The 21,346-nt window shown below is 44.3% G+C and overlaps 2 protein-coding genes across 3 annotated transcripts in view; both read left to right on the top strand.

Annotated features, from left to right (window-relative positions):
• The window catches only part of LOC118402495 (CUGBP Elav-like family member 5), an 81,101-nt gene extending 74,849 nt beyond the window's left edge, over positions 1–6,252 (top strand). The window contains exons 8-12 of one of the 2 annotated variants that reach the window (XM_052476453.1): positions 929–1,135; positions 1,647–1,736; positions 2,279–2,422; positions 2,522–2,664; positions 3,549–6,252. In XM_052476453.1, the coding sequence (XP_052332413.1) occupies positions 929–1,135; positions 1,647–1,736; positions 2,279–2,422; positions 2,522–2,649 (569 nt within the window). In that variant the 3' untranslated portion in view covers positions 2,650–2,664; positions 3,549–6,252. Of the gene's footprint in view, positions 1–904; positions 1,136–1,646; positions 1,737–2,278; positions 2,423–2,521; positions 2,665–3,548 lie in introns of both variants that reach the window. The other variant, XM_052476452.1, reaches the window with a different exon arrangement.
• Positions 6,253–10,830: 4,578 nt separating this feature from the next.
• Positions 10,831–14,796, top strand: LOC118401831 (protein fem-1 homolog A-like). Its single transcript, XM_035799448.2, has one exon. It carries the CDS (start codon positions 11,024–11,026, stop codon positions 12,875–12,877), a length of 1,854 nt encoding a protein of 617 aa, XP_035655341.1. The 5' UTR covers positions 10,831–11,023; the 3' UTR covers positions 12,878–14,796.
• The last annotated feature ends 6,550 nt before the right edge of the window (positions 14,797–21,346 follow it).

Here is a 21,346-nt window from a genome sequence, read left to right as displayed (position 1 = left end):
TCCACAAATTAACTTTTAACAAGGCACACCGGTTAATTGAAATGCATTCCAGGTGACTACCTTGGGAAGCTGGTTGAGAAAATGACAAGTGTGTGCAAAGCTGTCATCAAGGCAAAGGGTGGCTGCTTTGAAGAATCTCATAAAATATATTTAGAGTTGTTTAATACTTTTTTGGTTACTACATGATTCCATGTGTTATTTCATAGTTTTCATGTCTTCGCTATTATTTTTACAATGTAGAAAATAGTAAAATAAGAAAAACCCTTGAATGAGTATTTATGTCCAAACTTTTGACTGGTACTGTACTTCAAGGCTTAAACATCCTTCTTTAACATGTCTCCTCCCCTTCATCTACACTGATTGAAGTGGATTTAACAAGTGACATCAATAAGGGATCATATCTTTCACCTGGATTCACCTGGTCAGTATATGTCATGGAAAGAGCAGGTGTTCTTAATGTGTTGTATACTCAGTGTACATAAGACTAACACACGCACACTCGCCCACCGGTCTCTCTATCTGTCCATTCTATCTACCTCCTCTCTCCCATTTTCTCTCATACACATTGACTCCAATCTATGTCTGGTGTAGTGATGATTTCTGTCTCTGGTGTAGTGAGGATTTCTGTCTCTGGTGAGTGATTTCTGGTGTAGTGAGAATTTCTGTCTCTGGTGTAGTGAGGATTTCTGTCTCTGGTGAGGAATTTCTGTCTCTGTGTAGTGAGGATTTCTGTCTCTGGTGTAGTGATCATTTCTGTCTCGGTGTAGTGAGGATTTCTGTCTCTGGTGTAGTGAGTTTGTCTCTGGTGTAGTGATCATTTCTGTCCGGTGTAGTGATGATTTCTGTCTCTGGTGTAGTGAGGATTTCTGTCTCTGGTGTAGTGATCATTTCTGTCTCGGTGTAGTGAGTTTGTATTCCCCCACTGCAGGTCTGAGCTCCCCTCCGTCCACCATGCCCTCCTCCCTGCCCAGTCTGGTGACCCCCATGATGAACGGGTATACGGGCCTCGCCCCCCAGGCTAACATGCACCCTCTGGAGACCCTCTACACCAACGGCCTGCCCCCCTACTCCACCCAGAGCCCCACTGCTGCAGACACACTGCAACAAACCTTTACTGGGGTGCAGCAATACACAGGTGCAGTCCACTACACATCTCTGTTCTCGAATCCTGATCTTGATACATCCAGGTCTTCACCAGAGTCTGTTGAATGTGACTCATAAAGGACTAACTCAATCCCCACGCTCTCTCTTTTCTTTTTCACTTCATCCCTCTTACTGCCTATCTATCTCTCTCTCTCTCTCTCTCTCCCTTTTTCTCTCTCCTCTTTGTCCTCTCTCTCTCTCTGTCTCGCACTTTCTCTGTCTCTCTACTCTTTCTCTCCTCTCTCTCTCTCTCTTTCTTTGTCCTTTCTTTCTCTCTCTTTCTCTCTCTGTCTCTCTGCTCTCATCTCTCTCTCTTTCTCTCTCTGTCTTTCCTGTCTCTTTTTCTCTCCCTCTCTCTCTGCTCTGCTATCCTCTCTCCTTCTCTCTCTTTCTCTCTGTCTTTCCTCTGTCTCTCTTTCTCTCTCCCTCTCTCTCTGTCGCTCTGCTCTCCTCTCTCTCTCTCCCTCTTTTCTTTCTCCCCCTCCTCCCTTTCCTCTCTGTAGCCATCTACCCAGCGACTACACTGACGCCTGTGGGTCAGTCTCTGGCACAGCACCCTCAGGTCATTGGCCAACAACAGAGGGAAGGTGAGGGTGAGTAACTATATTTACTAATTATTCATCATCATCATTATCAACAACATCATGAGTATCAAGTTTCAAAGCTTATTTGTCACATGCACAAGATGCAGCAGGTGTAAAACAGTACAGTGAAATGTTAACTTACAGGCTCTTTCCCGACATTTTCACTATCACTGTGAGAGGAAATCATTTAAAGTACTAATACAAAGTACTAATATAAGGTACTAATATAATGTACTAATTTGAAGTAAGAAGACGAGAAGAACCAACAAAAAAAAGATATGTACAGGATCAGTGCCAGTTCCATAATTACAATGTGCAGCAACCTTAGTGGTGATCATGATGATTTTCTGTGTTACAAATATACTGTACAATCATGATACTAGGGTGAGTGCCTCTAACTCTGTGTGTGTGTGTGTGTGTGTGTGTGTGTGTGTGTGTGTGTGTGTGTGTGTGTGTGTGTGTGTGTGTGTGTGTGTGTGTGTGTGTGTGTGTGTGTGTGTGTGTGTGTGTGTGTGTGTGTGTGTGTGTGTCCATGCACGTGTGTGTTCCAGGACCAGAGGGATGTAACCTGTTCATCTACCACCTGCCCCAGGAGTTTGGGGATAACGAGCTGATGCAGATGTTCCTGCCTTTCGGCAATGTCATCTCCTCCAAGGTATTCATGGACAGAGCCACCAATCAGAGCAAGTGTTTTGGTGAGTGACAAATGTTTCTAACCAAACACAACCAGCGCCTAGGTGATTGACGCTACCACCAACCATTCAGAGCATCTGTCTGTGTCTGTATGTATGCAGGCTTTGTGAGCTTTGATAACCCGGGCAGTGCCCAGGCTGCCATCCAGGCCATGAATGGTTTCCAGATCGGCATGAAGAGACTAAAGGTGCAGCTGAAACGTCCCAAAGACGCCTGCCGTCCCTACTGACACCCCCCAGCAAAGGTAAAAACCTGTGTCTACTATTATAGATAATATAATGAAGTTATTCATGTTTTTATTAATGCTGTTTCACACTGATTTTAGCTGTCTATGTTGATCAAAAACTGTATAACAAAGTTACACTTCACACTAGTGTCCTGAGTCAGATTCTAGCGCTTCTCTTTCCCTCTCTCCCAACCTCTCTCTCTCTCTCTCTCTCTCTCTCTCTCTCTCTCTCTCTCTCTCTCTCTCTCAATCCCTCTCTCTCTCTCTCTCAATCCCCCCTCTCTCTCTCTCTCTCTCTCTCTCTCTCTCTCTCTCTCTCAATCCCCCCCTCTCTCTCTCTCTCTCTCTCTCTCTCTCTCTCTCTCAATCCCCCTCTCTCTCTCTCTCTCTCTCTCTCTCAATCCCCCTCTCTCTCTCTCTCTCTCAATCCCCCCTCTCTCTCTCTCTCTCTCAATCCCCCTCTCCCTCTCTCTCAATCCCCCCTCTCTCTCTCTCTCTCTCAATCCCCCTCTCTCTCTCTCTCTCTCTCTCTCTCTCTCAATCCCCCTCTCTCTCTCTCAATCCCCCTCTCTCTCTCTCTCTCTCTCAATCCCCGTCTCTCTCTCTCTCTCCCTCTCTCTCAATCCCCCTCTCTCTCAATCCCCCTCTCTCTCTCCTCTCTCTCTCAATCTCTCTCTCTCTCTCTCCCTCTCTCTCTCTCTCTCTCTCTCTCTCTCAATTCCCCTCTCTCTCTCTCTCAATCTCCCTCTCTCAATCCCCCTCTCTCTCTCTCTCTCAATCCCCCTCTCTCTCTCTCTCAATCCCCATCCCCCTCTCTCTCTCTCATTATCGGTATTTCTCTCTCTCTCTCCCTTCCTTCCTCTTCCCTCCTCTTCCTTTCTCTTCCTCTCACCCCCCCATAGGTTTAAACAGAAGTATGGAGGACGTCTTTGATGGAATAAGACATTTCATGAAGGAACAAACTCAAAAGTAATTCTGTTTTTAAAACAATGGAAAATAGACTTCATATGGGAGTTGAGAAGAGATTTTCATCTTCAAACATATCTGACTGGGAGAGGACAGGACTCGCAGCTCTGCAACAGTGAACCTTTGGTATTACAGACAGAGAGCAATGGGATAGAAGAAGACTTTCAAAACAAATGTTTTTGTTGATACAAACAGAAACAACTTTGAACAATTCAGCATCTTTGGAGACTTGGTAGTGAAGAAGAACACCACAAGCAGACTAACAAGCAATGCTAGAAAGGATATGGATTTCTGATAGACTCAAAAAGCATAGTAAACAGGAGACGTCGGGTTTTTCCTACCATGTAATGAACGAATAAGGGTTCAAACTTGATCTGAGGATGCCCAGTATATCTGGGAAGAGATTATTTACATTTGTCTTTCTTTCTCTCTCTCTCGTTCTCTCTCTCCTCTTTATTCTTTCTCTGTGAGTCCCAAGCTTGCAAATTTCTCAAGTTTCCATAGCAACCAAGCGAACTGCACCCCCTTGGGATCGGAGGACCAAATGTTTTTCTCTTTCTCTTTAATAGTCATGTACAAAATACTAACAATCATAATACAATAACAGTATACTGCTTAGTTTAGTGCAAACTAACATTCAAAAATAATTTAAATGCAGTATTCTACTGTAGTTGAATAAATAACAGTGACAGAAAGGTTCTTTAGGTCAGCATTGGATAATTCACCATCAGTGTACAGCTGACTACTAAGCAGTATGTAAATGTGAACTTGGATCATGTAGCAGTCAGTTGGAGAGGTTAGTGAGGGAGAATGTTGCCGCAAGCTCTTTCTGAGGGCTGGAATAGATAATGGAGCAGTTGTTTTGTTGAAAACCACCTCTTATCATCTGTTTACTGGTACACTTCATCTTTGGGCACTCAGTTTGATCCTTGAACTATTTGAGTTCTGTCTCCCTCTGTGCAGCAACCACTCTGTTCTATTCAAAGATGCCCATAGGTACAGATCTAGGATCAGCTCACTTTACCTGAATATTAACCTTTAAGCTGGAATCCATTGTGGTGAAACTGCCCTCGTCCGTTTGCAATATTACAACAACAAACACATTACTTCAAACAATGAAGTAACGTGTTTTTCCCCTCTGACATCATTACATGCACTATTCTGCCTATGGAGCAAAGGCCATGGGATCACATTTAGCTTCAGAAGCTAACTGCAGGTCTCGGGTCAGGGGTTAAAAAAATGATGTCAGGAGTGCCACATGGAGTAGAATGACTAATACTATACTGTCATGTATAGTGTAATGTTATTGGAGTATATCTAATACATAAAGTATAAATCCATAGAAACTGTTCATAGGAACTGATCTTAGGTCAGCTTTCTGGTTTAGGTGCTTAATGGTTTAAGTTAGGATTTGGGGAGGGACAGCAGATCCAAGATCTGTGTCCACTTTGTTTAGCCAGTAGACTTCATGCATCGGGTTCTTCCTGGTCAGGTCACATTCTCATGAAAAACTCCTCCCCCTTACAGTAGCACAGAAACACTAGTATGGCACAAGTTACAAGTTGTTTATTGCACAAGCTATTTTATCATTGTATAACAGGGGTGTCAAACTCATTTTGCGATGGGGCCACATTCAGTCTTCAATGAGATCCGGAGGGCCGCAGTGAAAATTGCTTATATTTCACCGGCGTCTAAATGTTCAATAAATTGGCCTCTATCCATCGTTTGTTGAATTTGCGTTGCTCCCTGACTGTCTAGCAGTCATTTGGGTGATTATTAGCTCGCTGGACAAAGTATATTGAGTTTGTTTTCCTACACACAAAAAAAACAAAAACAATATTATTTTTGACTCAAACCACCCACAAGCCAGATTGGACCCCCTCGTGGGCCAGATCCGCCCGCAGGCCGTATGTTTGACATCCCTGGACTACACAAACTCGGGAAAAGCAGGTCTGGTTAAATCCGGACAGTAAACTGTCAGGGAAGGTGTCATCAACAGCAGCACAGAGTGATGCAGAGTTAGAGTAGAAAGCTGTTCGATCCAATTGAGTCTGACACCGTCCGACAACCATTACAGTTTAGCAGGTGTCTGCTTGCATTTGGGTGAAACGTTTATTTAGTTTGGAGAGACAGAGAGCGCAGACACTACTTTATTGGGAGAAAACATGAAATTGGCTTTTAAAGGGCTATAGAAGGTCCAATTGTGAGAACTAGTCATTCATTGTGCTGTGTAGGACAGGTTGGGAACATTGTCATAGTACCTCCCTCAGGGAACACTAGAAACCAACAGAGGAACATAAAAAAACACTCTAGAATGCACCGGTGACAATTCCAAGAGACACTAAAATGCACCAGTGACGATTCCAAGAGACACTAAAATGCACCAGTGACGATTCCAAGAGACACTAAAATGCACCAGTGACGATTCCAAGAGACACTAAAATGCACCAGTGACGATTCCAAGAGACACTAAAATGCACCAGTGACGATTCCAAGAGACACTAAAATGCACCAGTGACGATTCCAAGAGACACTAAAATGCACCAGTGACGATTCCAAGAGACACTAAAATGCACCAGTGACGATTCCAAGAGACACTAAAATGCACCAGTGACGATTCCAAGAGACACTAAAATGCACCAGTGATTCCAAGAGACGATTCCAAGAGACACTAAAATGCACCAGTGACAGAGACACTAAAATTCCAAGAGACACTAAAATGCACCAGTACCAGTGAAATTCCAAGAGACACTAAAATGCACCAGTGACGATTCCAAGAGACACTAAAATGCACCAGTGACGATTCCAAGAGACACTAAAATGCACCGGTGACGATTCCAAGAGACACTAAAATGCACCGGTGACGATTCCAAGAGACACTAAAATGCACCGGTGACGATTCCAAGAGACACTAAAATGCACCGGTGACAATTCCAAGAGACACTAAAATGCACCGGTGACAATTCCAAGAGACACTAAAATGCACCGGTGACAATTCCAAGAGACACTAGAATGCACTGATGACAATTCCAAGAGACACTCTAGAATGCAGTGGTGACAATTCCAAGAGACACTCTAGAATGCACCGGTGACAATTCCAAGAGACACTCTAGAATGCAGTGGTGACAATTCCAAGAGACACTCTAGAATGCAGTGGTGACAATTCCAAGAGACACTAGAATGCAGTGGTGACAATTCCAAGAGACACTCTAGAATGCAGTGGTGACAATTCCTAGAGACACTCTAGAATGCAGTTGTGACAATTCCAAGAGACACTTTAGAATGCAGTGGTGACAATTCCAAGAGACACTCTAGAATGCAGTGGGTGAGGGGGGGGTTCTCTCTTTTTCTTTCATTTTTGGTCATCATAACATCTTCAAGAGTGAACCATATGTTCACTAACTCCAAGGGAATGTTACTGCCTATTTTGCTTACAGACAATTCCTGACCCAATATACCCTGAGAGATACACAGAATAGCATGTTTCACAGAACAGTCCTAATGGTACACTGAACATGGCTACTGCTCCAAATATCACTGATTATTGCTGTGAGTTGGAATGTCCCCTCCACTTCTATCCTATATGGTGAGCACTGTCTGTCAATCATGCTGTGAGGCTGGACATAAGGACCAACATAGAATTCATTTGTTTGTCATCTTGTAATAGCAGAAGATACTATCAATCATATCATAAGTGAAGTTGCCAAATAATGTTTAATCTATCTATGAATTCTAATATGTAAATGTGATTATCTTGTAACATTCCAGGCCAGTTGGCAGCTGAGAGATAAATATGAAGTAGCTATTTTAGTTTGATCAATATTAGTTTATTCACTGTGCACAGAATCATAAACCAACTGGACATGTGGGTAAACCAATGAAAATGTATATTCAAGATGTGTATTATACATTGATTTCTTTTCATGGGTTTTAATCATTGTCAAGATAAAGCTTATTTCTTATTAGCTGCCAGCCTTGTATTCTCTTGTATCCGCGTGTAGTTTCCTCACAGAGATGTATTCAAAGGAAGAAACGGGACGTTTTGTTTAGAGTCAAGGGTCAACTCCATTTCAATCGCTTGTCAGTCGAACTGGACAATACAATTTCTCTATGGGACAGAAGTTAAACTCCTGTATTGACTGTTAAGACAACACTGTCAGCTTTAATGATGCATGCCTCTGTGAAAAGTTTACTGACCAGCAGCCTCTCAACACTGTCAGCAGCGTAGTAATATAATTATTAGTGAGGGGGAGCAGTCAAATTGCTTTGGTCTGAGGGTCAAGCAGAGCTTGGCCTGCGACTGATGCAGGAAGAAAGTCAGTCTTGATGTTTGATCCTGAGGTAATAGCAGTAGTCCTAGTTGCACTAAGAGACAAGCAGTGCACTACAGTGACTTGACAGGTTATTTGACCTTTGCTCATCCAATAAATATAAAGCAGTATCCTGAAGGCTAAATGCTATTATTGCCAAGAAGATGGTTGGAAATCTATGTGTATATTTCCATGTTTTATTCAGGTTCTGGGGTTATATGCTTTTCGGGGGTTGGGGTATATAAAGATAGTTTACTGTGCTTTTTCTATATGCATTTATTAACTACTACCTGAATGAAGCCATGTTACTTTCAATCAAATGACTACATGTATACTTAGCATTCCTACTGCACTACCTCTATAAGGTGATGTGTATATAAAAAAACAAGACTTCTATTTTCATTTGATGATTTATTATGAGTTTGTGTGTTTACTGCCAAAATCCACCTACATCCATCCTTACTGCTCAACTGGAGGCTTGGGGATTTGGACGATAAGGTGACTTGGATAATGGGAGGGGGGGTGTCATGCCATTCTAATGAATGAGACTGTATGTATCTGTACTGTGTTTTGAATGCCATGGGAAAGGAGAATATAGCTTGATGTAAATAAGGAAATCTGTTTAATTCCATAATAGTCAGCACACAAATCTTTTCAGGTAATGGGGCGATGGCTGAGGGATTGATAGAGAGGGGTAGGGGTGATAGTGGAGATAGTGGTGGTGGCTGGGGTTGGCATTTGAAGATTGTCTTACTTCAGCAGTTTCTTAGCACAATATACAAAATGTATAGATGATTAAGAGATGGGGATTAGGAGAGTTGTGGGTAATGCCGAGGGGAGAAGAAGGGGACATGATGATGTCTTTGAAACCACAGCTCTCTTATACTGCTCATGTCTCTCCTATACTTGCCGCTTTGACAATTATAATGTTCATACGCTTTAATTTATTTGCTTATTTATTAGGTCATATTTATTACTTTTCCTTGTATTTATTATTTTTATTCCCTGTTTTTCTTCAGATATGAATGATACAGAATGCTTACTGGGGCTTTTTCTCTCTGTACTTTTTCAATTTTACAATAAAATATTCTAATAGTACCGTAACATCTCAAAATCCTGTCTCCAGTGATTCTTAACCCCAGCAGTGAATAAATGTGTTTTTTTCTGCCCTCTGCTGTTTGCTATCTACCAGTTTAAGTAGCCTATGGTAACAGCCAACAACATACACTGAGCTTGATAACCATTAGGAACACCTGCTCTTTCCATGACATCGACTGACCAGGTGCGTCCAGGTGAAAGCTATGATCCCTTATTGGTATCACTAATTAAATCCACTTCAATCAGTGCAGATGAAGGGGAGGAGAAAGAGTAAATAAATATGTTTAAGCCTTGAGACACAGATAATGTATGTGTACCATTCAGAGGGTGAATGGGCAAGACAAAAGAATGAAGTGCCTTTGAACGGGGTATGGTAGTAGGTGTCTTTGAACGGGGTATGGTAGTAGGTGTCTTTGAACGGGGTATGGTAGTAGGTGTCTTTGAACGGGGTATGGTAGTAGGTGTCTTTGAACGGGGTATGGTAGTAGGTGTCTTTGAACGGGGTATGGTAGTAGGTGTCTTTGAACGGGGTATGGTTAGGTGAACGGGGTATGGTAGTAGGTGTCTTTGAACGGGGTATGGTAGTAGGTGTCTTTGAACGGGGTATGGTAGTAGGTGTCTTTGAACGGGGTATGGTAGTAGGTGTCTTTGAACGGGGTATGGTAGTAGGTGGGGTATGGTAGTAGGTGTCTTTGAACGGGGTATGGTAGTAGGTGTCTTTGAACGGGGTATGGTAGTAGGTGTCTTTGAACGGGGTATGGTAGTAGGTGTCTTTGAACGGGGTATGGTAGTAGATGTCTTTGAACGGGGTATGGTAGTAGGTGCCGAACACACCGGTTTGAGTGTGTCAAGAACTGCAACGCTGCTGGGTTTTTCACGCTGAACAGTTTTCATGTGTATCAAGAATGGTCCACCACCCAAAAGACATCTAGCCAACTTGACACAACTGTGGGAAGCATTGTAGTCAGCATAGGCCAGCATTCCTGTGGAACACTTTCGACACCTTGGTAAAGTCCATTCCCTGACGAATTGAGGTTGTTCTAGTGCTCTCCTAATGTTGTATATTCAGTGTATATTTGCCATACATCCACCGTTATTTGATTTCAATAGACTATAGTGATCTAGTACTCACTAGATCTAGTGAGATCTACTCACACATCATTCAATGAAGAGACAAGCTATGCCACAATGCTGGATAGATTGATGGTATTTAAAATTAAAATAAGTATTTGCATATCATTGCTTATTGAAAAATATATTTTATTTGGGATTTGGGAATGATCTGTAGGGGCCTAGTTTATGTGAATAGGTCCACACCCACATAGGCCTACTTCAAATATAAATTCAGCACCTTGGACAGCACCTAATTAGCTACTCTCATCGGGCGTAGTTGACAGCACGAGACAGACTATATTCCCGAATTAAAAGTATTTTTATATCGGTGTAGAGGTGAGAGATATGTTTCGTCTAAAAGGTAGACGACAGAAATACAGAACCATTAATAATTATTCTGTAAAATAAAAAGTGATGACACTCGTTTGGAGATTGAGGGCGAGCCTGCTCTTTGTGTTTCAAGGTTCTTGGGGATTGTAGTTTAAATACGTTTACAAAGGAAGCTACATATTCATTCTAGTGAACGAGGAACACGTTCGCCTAAAAACTGCACTTCCCGTTTTAAACCATCTGGCGCTGAGTTCACTTGTGCGAAATGGCTCATGGGAATTATATTTCCAATCAGTCGGAAAATGCCGTTTCATCCTTCGTGAAATTATTTCTAAAAGACTACATAAACCAACATGCTCAGCGTAAATTGTAAACATAGATCTGTTAAAGAACACAAACGCCATCTTGACAGCAGCCTTAAAATGGCAGAGAAATGCCAGGGAGAAACCGAGCTACGGACAAGGTTTCTTTTATTGTTTTGAATAGATAGTCCCTTCCCTAATTGTCTACAAACGTAGCTAGGGGGTTGGTGGCCAGTGAGAGAGCCGAAAGACGTTAAAATGGATATCACAACAGCGGTTTTCAACGCGGCCAGAGATGGTAAGCTGAAACTTATCCAGAAGTTGCTGAGTAACAAAAGTCCGGAGGAGTTGGAGGCTCTCGCCGAGGAGAAAACGCAGGGAGGCACCCCTCTCCTCATTGCCTCTCGATACGGACACTTAGAGGTTGCCGACTATTTGCTTGAAAATTGTAAAGCTAACGTGGAACTAGGAGGCTCGGTGAACTTTGACGGCGAGACGATTGAAGGGGCTCCCCCGCTATGGGCGGCTTCAGCGGCTGGTCACCTCCCTGTCGTCCGCACACTCCTTAAACACGGTGCCTCTGTCAACAACACTACGCTGACCAACTCAACGCCCCTCCGCGCTGCCTGCTTCGATGGTCACCTGGAGATTGTCCGCTACCTGGTGGAACACCGAGCCGATATGGAGGTAGCCAATCGCCACGGCCACACCTGCCTGATGATCTCCTGCTACAAGGGCCACAAAGAGATAGCCAAGTTCCTCTTGGATCGGGGGGCCGATGTCAACCGCAAGAGTGTGAAAGGCAACACTGCACTCCACGACTGTGCAGAGTCCGGTAGCCTGGACATCATGAAGATGCTGCTGAAATGCAATGCCCGCATGGAGAGGGATGGATACGGCATGACCCCTCTTCTAGCTGCCAGCGTCACGGGGCACACCAACATCGTGGAGTACCTCGCCCACCAGCCCCACTCCTCGCGAGAAGAACGCGTTGATGCTCTCGAACTCCTGGGGGCCACCTTTGTGGATAAGAAGAGAGACCTCCTGGGGGCCATGAGATACTGGAGGAGAGCCATGGAGCTGAGACAACCAGCTGACAAGCTGGGACTCCTGGCCAAGCCCCCTCCAGGTACCCCTGTCCCTGCCTATGACTGTGCCCGTGAGGTGAGCACGGCAGAGGAGCTGGAGGCTCTGATCATAGACCCTGATGAGATGCGGATGCAGGCCCTGCTGGTACGTGAGAGAATTCTGGGGCCCTCGCACCCCGACACCTCCTACTACATCCGCTACAGAGGGGCCGTCTACGCCGACTCGGGCAACTTTGAGCGCTGCATCAGCCTGTGGAAGTATGCCCTGGACATGCAGCAGAGTAACCTGGACCCTCTCAGCCCCATGACAGCCAGCAGCTTCTTGTCCTTCGCCGAGCTCTTCTCCTTCGTGCTGCAGGACCGGGCCAAGGGCACCCTGGCAACGCGAGTCACCTTCCACGACCTGATGGGGGTGTTGGGGAAGAGTGTGAGGGAGGTGGAGAGGGCTGTGGCCCAGAGGGACAGCCCCCCCGAAGCCCCCCAGTTCACCAAGGCCCTGTCCATCATCCTCCACCTGGTGTTCCTGCTGGAGAAACTAGAGTGCACTGTAGAGCAGGAGCACCTGAAGAAGCAGACAGTGTACCGCCTCCTGAAGCTGAACCCGCGGGCGAGGAGAGGCTTCACCCCCCTGCATATGGCCGTGGACAAGGACACCACGTCGGTGGGCCGCTACCCTGTAGGTCGCTTCCCCTCCCAGACTGTGGCCTCGCTGCTGCTGGAGTGTGGGGCGGACGTGGACTCACGGGACTGTGATAACAACACGCCCCTGCACATCGCCGCCAGCAACGGTTGCTCGGAGATCATGGCGTTGCTGGTGAGGGCGGGGGCACACTTCGACGCCACCAACTCCCAGAGGAAGACCGCATACAACCTGCTGGACGAACAGAGCAACGGGCACCCGGCCCTCTTCCCCCTCAACTACGTCACTCTGCAGTGCCTGGCGGCACGTGCCATTGAGAGGCACAGACTGCCCTACAAGGGCCTCATCTCTGAGGAGATGGAGGTGTTTATTGAGCTGCACTGAAACCCCCCTCTTTGCTAAATATCCCCACCCTATCCCCATCATTGCCCCAGACGCCTTTTAAACCATTCAACAATGACCCCCATCTTCACCCATGTCCCCATGACTCCCCTCACCTTACCCATGTCCCCATGACTCCCCTCACCTTACCCATGTCCCCATGACTCCCTTCACCTTACCCATGTCCCCATGACTCCCCTCACCTTACCCATGTCCCCATGACTCCCCTCACCTTACCCATGTCCCCATGACTCCCCTCACCTTACCCATGTCCCCATGACTCCCTTCACCTTACCCATGTCCCCATGACTCCCTTCACCTTACCCATGTCCCCATGACTCCCCTCACCTTACCCATGTCCCCATGACTCCCTTCACCTTACCCATGTCCCCATGACTCCCCTCACCTTACCCATGTCCCCATGACTCCCCTCACCTTACCCATGTCCCCATGACTCCCTTCACCTTACCCATGTCCCCATGACTCCCCTCACCTTACCCATGTCCCCATGACTCCCTTCACCTTACCCATGTCCCCATGACTCCCTTCACCTTACCCATGTCCCCATGACTCCCTTCACCTTACCCATGTCCCCATGACTCCCTTCACCTTACCCAAGCCCACCTCCCTTCCCTATGGTTATTCTTCTCTGTGCCTCTCCAAACTCCAGACTGTGAGCTGTCTCAGATTCAGACCAAATCACAGCAATAAACCTCCCGGCCACTAAACATTATACTGACAACAGACTGGGAGCATCTTAATTGTGGCTACATGCTCTCTTTAGATGACCTATGATTAACACATGGACACATTCTAAGTGCTAGGTTGCTATTTGTTTGCAGGTGGGGGGGAACCTTGACTTGATTTTATGCTTTTATGCTTTCTGTTTGACATTTTTCTTCTGTTTTTGTCAGTAAGATGGAGGACTGCTCACAGAAAGGACAGTGTGGCGGTGCCTGTATGTATTGGGTGCTGGCTTGTTTTTAGGTGGGAATGGAAGCTGTATTACTTGATAGGACATGATCAAATATTGCATGACATGAGCCTTAAAGAGTGAATAGGATAGCTTGTTTGTTAAATCTGTCTTGTTTTGCAAGTTTATCGAGAAGCATCCTTTGAACAAACAAAGTGCACACGCTTGGCTGCTTGGTATCAATGTATTTTTATCCTCAATTGAGCATTATTTCATCCCCTGCCTTTCACTTTGACATTTTCAGGAGTGTTTGAAAACCATTTTATGCCAAAACTCTAGCCTTATATCGGTTCTAAATGTGTGATCTTACAGGTTAGCCTTATCTTACTGAACTAGCTTACTACGAATGGAGCACCTAACAACTGTGGTGTGCAGACTAGCATGGGAACTCTCATAAGAATACAGTGTTCTAGCCTACATTTCTTTAGCTCTGTCTAGACTGTGCAATGTGTTTTACAGCTTGGTCAATCTCTGGAAGTCTCCCTCTGGACAGCTTGGATACTGTGAGAAAGGAGAGATGGAGATTTCTCTCCATCTCCTCCTGAGTGATTGTTTATGGACTGTTGATCCCAGTATCAGGTCATCTATTCAAGCCTAGCTGTCTACAGTCCCTCGTTGTTGATATCAAAACCCGAGTTGCTACTATGAACCACAGATGCAGGTGAGGAGGATGGGGAATGGATCACACACTGCATCTTTTTTTTTGGACAGTCAGTTTTGCGTTCTTGTTTTTATCATACATGCTTTCATTCGTTTCTGTTTGTCCCCATGTAAAACCCACCTGATTGAATGCACTTTGAAAAAACGAACCCCTACAGGGTAACTTTACAACATCTGGGCTATGGACTCTGAGCCTTTCTCTCTCAACAACTGATTTATTCATTGAGCTGATGGTAACTTCAAAACAAAACTGTGTTGAGATACTTGAATAAAATTCAGTATCCCTGCAGCAGGTGGGTGTTTGTGTCGGCTAGAGGATGCTTTGAATCTCTCCCTTTCATGTAGGTGATAGGCTATTGTTGTAGAGCAGTTGACTCCTGATAGGTGCAAAGTCTGTTTAATGCAATACAGTTCCGTTCTCCAGTCTCAATTCAGTTACATTCATTCCAATCACTTCTGATAACTGCTTGAATCACACTATTACAACAATCCCAAGCCATTGTTTTCATTAGCAGTAGACTGTATCTCCTCTCACCTTAACCTTCTCACTGTGTTCCTTTTCCTATGCCGCATGTACAGGGCAGGCCAGTGCAACCCCACTGGTCAGAGAGGGCTGGTCAGAGGGGTTATGAAGGAGTAACAGACAGCTAGACCGACTAACACTCGTATTACGGAGGACCTTATATTTAGATGGATTGAAATAGGCCTGATGGAAGAACACACTATACCTCCCTGCTCTACGGGTTCCTATGCAGCTTACCTATTAAAGACCGATGACTACACTTAACTGAAAAGGGTTCAAGTTTGAGCCCTAGGCCTTCCCTGCTGGTGTGGTTAATTCTAGGGACATGGAGTTTTTTGTGACCTGCCCCTGAAAAACTCTGGGCCCAATTTGTAGTCTGTCCTTATGGGTCCCAGGCATTTGTTATTGGTCATGTCATATTTTCAGGAAAGCCAACTGGCTCTATTTATTGGTAATGGCTAGAAGGGATACAGCTTTTGTCAAATTGATGACAAAATGTGTCAAAAGATGTATCCCATCTAGTCAAAATCATATTTATTCCCCTCCCTCACTCTTTACATTTGAGTCATTTAGCAGATACTCTTATCCAGAGTGACATACAGGAGCAATTAGGGTTAAGTGCCTTACTCAAGGGCACATCAGCAGATTTTTTTTGCCTAGTCTGCTCAGGGATTTGACCTTTCGGTTACTGGCCCAACCCTCTTAATCGCTAGGATAGCTGCCCCTTTTCCACTGCGTGTCATATTTGGGTTGTACCACAGTCTACCTTCACTATGGGTAGTAACTAATGCCTGTGATTTGTGTTAGATTGCCCTTTTACATTTCTATTATGTGTTTAAATTATATTTTATTCCAGTATCAAAAATGTATTTTATTCCCTTATATTTTGTCCTCAAGTGACAAACAGAACATGTTCTCTGCTCTCCCTCCCTTTCTATGTCTGCAGTTACAGAAGATGTGGTGAGAAAAAGCCGAACAGAAACGTGATCTTTTGCCGCCCGGTGTATAAATAGTGTAATCTATGTCAATGTGGGGCAGAGGGGGAGATGGGACCGTGTCCTTTCGCCTCAGTCTCTGCCCTGCGAACAGGCTTACGGTGAGGTAATACACACAGTCAGTCAGGGCACTGGATGACTAGCAGGGACCGTGTCCCAGAAACCACTCTACAATGAGTCTGGTCCTTGGTTGAATTGATTTTGTCGTATCTATTTGTGACCCTAGACAATATCCTATTGTAAAATTATGATAATTTAAATGATTGATGATCACACTTTGATACAGCCGTATTTTACACTTCCCATAGCCTACAGTTTTATCGTTATGGGGATATCCCTCTTTAAATGGCTGTTCATGTTAACGATTGTTATTCAATGTTAAACAGTTTATGTTAAATTCAGTTGGTCTCAGTTTTCTTTAAAATGTTAGAGGTCATGGGGTGAACTTCAGAGAGGTCACAGGAGTGTCAGTAGACCTCAGCCTAAAAAAACAACCCCCACTCCCTGCTCCCTCTGAAGGAACTGGGATAGACGGACCCCCTTACTGCTCATTGGCCTATCTGGTCGATTCAACACCTGCCCCCCTTTTGAAAGCAGAGGAAACAATATGCTAATAGCTTCTGCAGCTAGCTCTGTGGTATGCAAGGTCTTTCCACCAAATGAAATTCGGTCAAAAAGGACTCTCCAATTATTGAATTGGACCTCATCTAAGAAATCTTAAGTTTAAGCTCATTTACTGAATTTCTATATCCCTTAACTTAACTATTCAGACCACAGCAAAATGACCCCAGTCATTATCATATTGGTTGCTGTAGGTTCTTTCACCTCAGTTGATCTAAAAACACAGCCTGTTAGCTACTGTATACAATTAGCCACTAACACTAACTCAGCAGTGGGACTAAAAAATATCACATGTGTATAATTTGCTTTACAATTTTTGTTGGGGTAGTTTTGCAGCTGAGTTCCTGCAATTCTACACATTTTGGCATCGGAATAACATTTAGCAGATTTAAAGCTAATTTCCTGCAACATTTTGCAATGACTTATGCAATGTTAATATGATATGAGTGACTTGCACATTCTACAAATAAAACACTTAAATATTACATTTACATAAATATCCATACCCTTTACTGTATTGAAGTACCTTTGGCAGCGATTACAGTCTTGAGTCTTCTTGGGTATGATGCTACAAGCTTGGCACACCTGTATTTGGGGACTTTCTCCCATTCTTCTCTGCAGATCCTCTCAAGCTCTGTCGCTGCACAGCTACTTTCAGGTCTCTCCAGAGATGTTTGTTGGCGTCCGAGCTCTGACTGCCTACTGTCGTGGAGAATCGTTTCAAAATATAACACTTACAAGAACTTGTGAATTCAATATAGGCTTTTAATACAAACATATCAGAAGCCTAGATGGTCCGCGGAACACACACTTTCCCAGAGCACTGGCTCTGTATTTATACACACACAGTATATGAGTCCATTCCATATGTTAATGGAGTTACTTCCCTCAGGTCATCGGCCACCATTATCTTTCAGTCCAGGCTTCCAGCTTGTTCATGCCTAATAACGCCTGTATCCGCTCTTGATTAGATTACAATGGTGGCAGGACCCTCTCGTGTCCTAAAATTAATATATGTCTATCTTACCCTAAGCACTTATGGCTTTTAACCTAAGCACTTATGTCCTTTACCCTAAGCACTCATGTTTGTTCATCTCTATTTTCTCTTTATAATGGTGTCCTGCTCTTTCCATAATAGATAATGTATGTAAGGGTCACCTCCTCCTCTTTGCCCTAAGCCCTTATGCACAGTAAAGCACGTATGGCTTCGGCCATTACACTTATGTCTGTTTAATCTTTGGTTTTCTGTCCGCTTTCTGTTTGTGGTCTAATGTAACCTATCTTTGCTCAATAGTGTCATATTGAGCAAATGGACAGACCCATAGCCACTCCTGCGTTGTCTTAGCTGTGTGCTTAGGGTCGTTGTCCTGTTAGAAGGTGAACCTTCACCCCAGTCTGAGGTCCTGAGCATTCTGGAGCAGGTTTTCATCAAGGATCTCTCTGTACTTTAACTTTCCCTTGATCCTGACTAGTCTCCCAGTCCCTGATGCTGAAAAACATCCCCACAGCACAATGCTGCCACCACCATGCCAGGTTTCCTTCAAACGTAATGCTGGGCATTCAGGCCAAAGACTTCACTGGTTTCATCAGACCAGAGCATCTTGTTTCTCATGGTCGAATCCTTTAGGTGCCTTTTGGCAAACTCAAAGCAGGCTGTCTTGTCTGGTCATTCTTTTTGGTACCCTTCCCCAGATCTGTGCCTTGACACAATCCTGTCTCGGACCTCTACGGACAATTCCTTCGACCTCATGGCTAGGAACAGTGGGTTAACTGCCTTGTTCAGGGGCAGAATGACAGATTTTTACATTGTCAGCTCAGGGTTTGATCTTGCAACCTTTCGGTTACTAGTCCAAGGCTCTAACCACTAGGCTACCTGCCACCCCATTCCAAATCATGTCCAACCAATTGAATTTACCACAGGTTGACTCCAATCAAATTGTAGCAACAAGGATGATGAATTGAAATAGGATGCACCTGAGCTCAATTTTGAGTCTCACGGTCTGGATTTTTATCTAAATAAGGTATTTCTGTTTTTATTTTGAATAAATTAGCAAAGAATTCTAAACCTTTTTCGCTTTGTCATTATGGGGTATTGTGTGTAGATTGAGGAAACCTTTTAGAATAATGCTGAAATGTACCAAAATGTGCGTTGTAGTTATGGCCCTAGCTCATACGCCTGTTTAGGGAACTGGCTCTCCCCCGGCTGCTGTGGCAGAAGACTACAACTGTATATAGCGGGTCTTCATATTTAGTCAAATATGCATGATACTGTGTGAGGTGATACATTCCATCATGGCTACCAGTATATGACCTCTGATTAAACCTGTCTGTTTATAGGTAATAGGTATACACTGTGTACATGTATATGTGGAGCGTGTAAGCGTCTCTACATGTTAACCTGCTATGACATGGTTTTGCCCTCAGGCAACAAACTACCTTTTTGGACCTCACACCACCCCTTGAATTTTGGGGATAAAAAATAATATATATAATATCACCTGACATGTCTGTGTCCAATGAATTGAGGGGCTGAAGTGAGTGTGGCCTTTTGTCTGGGGGTGGAGCAGTCCTTTCAAGAAGCAAAGCTGCATGGGACACAGTGCCATCTATTGGTAAGATAACATCGCTTTTTAACATGTTTAAAAGTGAAATAACTTTATATAAACAAATATGTGCATGAGTATGTAAAGAAGTATGTTTGATTTGTTTAAAGACTTATTTTGTTTTTATTAATATACTAAAACTGTGTGTTTTGTTTTTTGCCTCAGGGCAACATTGTGCAGTTAGATCGCTTTTGTTCAGGCAATATCATGCTAAAGTGTGGAGATGTGCTCGGATGCATAATTATGACCAATGATTTTACTTTACTATCTACTGATACTTACAGGAAATGGACACATTTTATGGGCGGAAGGAACATCATAGAGCAGTTAGGGTCATTTCATTTGACAGTGATCTTGAGGAGAGTCAGGAAGAGTGGATCCCCGAATCAGGTTTGAGAGACAATTAGGAGGTCAGGGGTCAGTCAGCAAAGTTGTGTGTGTGTTTGTTTGCGTGTCAGTGGATGAATAAGGGTATATGACACATTCAAATATATGCTTCCTGCTTTCTTTTTTAAAGGAGAATGCCTGTCTGTTGACAATGAGACTGAGTCTGAGGATGAAGATGTAGTAGCAGAGGTTGATGTTCCACGCCTACCGAGGTGGAGAACACCCCACAATGCATACTTCAATGCTTACCCAGAATGGCAGGGCCTGCTTTCAAGATCTAATGATATCATGCCCCCCCCCCTCCAGTACTTCAAGCACTTTTTCTCTGAAGACATTCTGGAAGTTATTGTAGGGCAGTCAAATCTATATGTGATACAATGTAACGCAAACAATCCCCTTAACCTCACAACAACAACAAATGGAGCAGTTCCTGGGTACTGTGGTGTACACGTCGTTGTTTGGTTTACCAGGCACCCGCATGTTTTGGAACAAAGTCTGCTGAGTGTCCCTAGTAGCTGTCACCATGATACTGAATAGATGGGAGGCTATCAACAATCCCTGAGGTTGACAGGTGGGATCGCAAGCCAAAGATCATCAAAGTCCCCTGCCTTGCTGTGGTGAAAGAATACAACAAGAATATGGGTGGGATGAATCTGCTTGACTAACTGATTGCACTGTACCGGAACAAAGTCAAATCAAAGAAGTGGTGCCAGCGGCTGGTGTTCCACTTCCTGGAAATGATCATTGTGACCACCTGGCTGCTCTACAGAAGAGATTGTGAAGACACTGGTATGAGAAAGAAGGAACAAATGAAGCTGTATGCCTTCAAGTCATACATCGCTGAAGGCCTTCAAGTCATACTTCGCTGAAGGCCTTCAAGTCATACTTCGCTGAAGGCCTTCAAGTCATACTTCGCTGAAGGCCTTCAAGTCATACTTCGCTGAAGGCCTTCAAGTCATACTTCGCTGAAGGCCTTCAAGTCATACATCGCTGAAGGCCTTCAAGTCATACATCGCTGAAGGCCTTCAAGTCATACATCGCTGAAGGCCTTCAAGTCATACATCGCTGAAGGCCTTCAAGTCATACATCGCTGAAGGCCTTCAAGTCATACTTCGCTGAAGGCCTTCAAGTCATACTTCGCTGAAGGCCTTCAAGTCATACTTCGCTGAAGGCCTTCAAGTCATACTTCGCTGAAGGCCTTCAAGTCATACTTCGCTGAAGGCCTTCAAGTCATACTTCGCTGAAGGCCTTCAAGTCATACTTCGCTGAAGGCCTTCAAGTCATACTTCGCTGAAGGCCTTCAAGTCATACTTCGCTGAAGGCCTTCAAGTCATACTTCGCTGAAGGCCTTCAAGTCATACTTCGCTGAAGGCCTTCAAGTCATACTTCGCTGAAGGCCTTGCTGAAGGCCTTCAAGTCATACTTCGCTGAAGGCCTTCAGTCACTTTGCTGAAGGCCTTCAAGTCATACTTCGCTGAAGGCCTTCAAGTCATACTTCGCTGAAGGCCTTCAAGTCATACTTTGAAGGCAAGTCATACTTCGCTGAAGGCCTTCAAGTCATACTTTGCTGAAGGCCTTCAAGTCATACTTTGCTGAAGGCCTTCAAGTCATTTGCTGAAGGCCTTCAAGTCATACTTTGCTGAAGGCCTTCAAGTCACTTCGCTGAAGGCCTTCAAGTCATTTGCTGAAGGCCTTCAAGTCACTTCGCTG

The sequence above is a fragment of the Oncorhynchus keta genome, chromosome 23 (assembly GCF_023373465.1).
Source record: "Oncorhynchus keta strain PuntledgeMale-10-30-2019 chromosome 23, Oket_V2, whole genome shotgun sequence".
Taxonomy (NCBI): Eukaryota; Metazoa; Chordata; class Actinopteri; order Salmoniformes; family Salmonidae; genus Oncorhynchus; species Oncorhynchus keta.
This window is presented reverse-complemented; position numbering and strand designations above follow the sequence as displayed.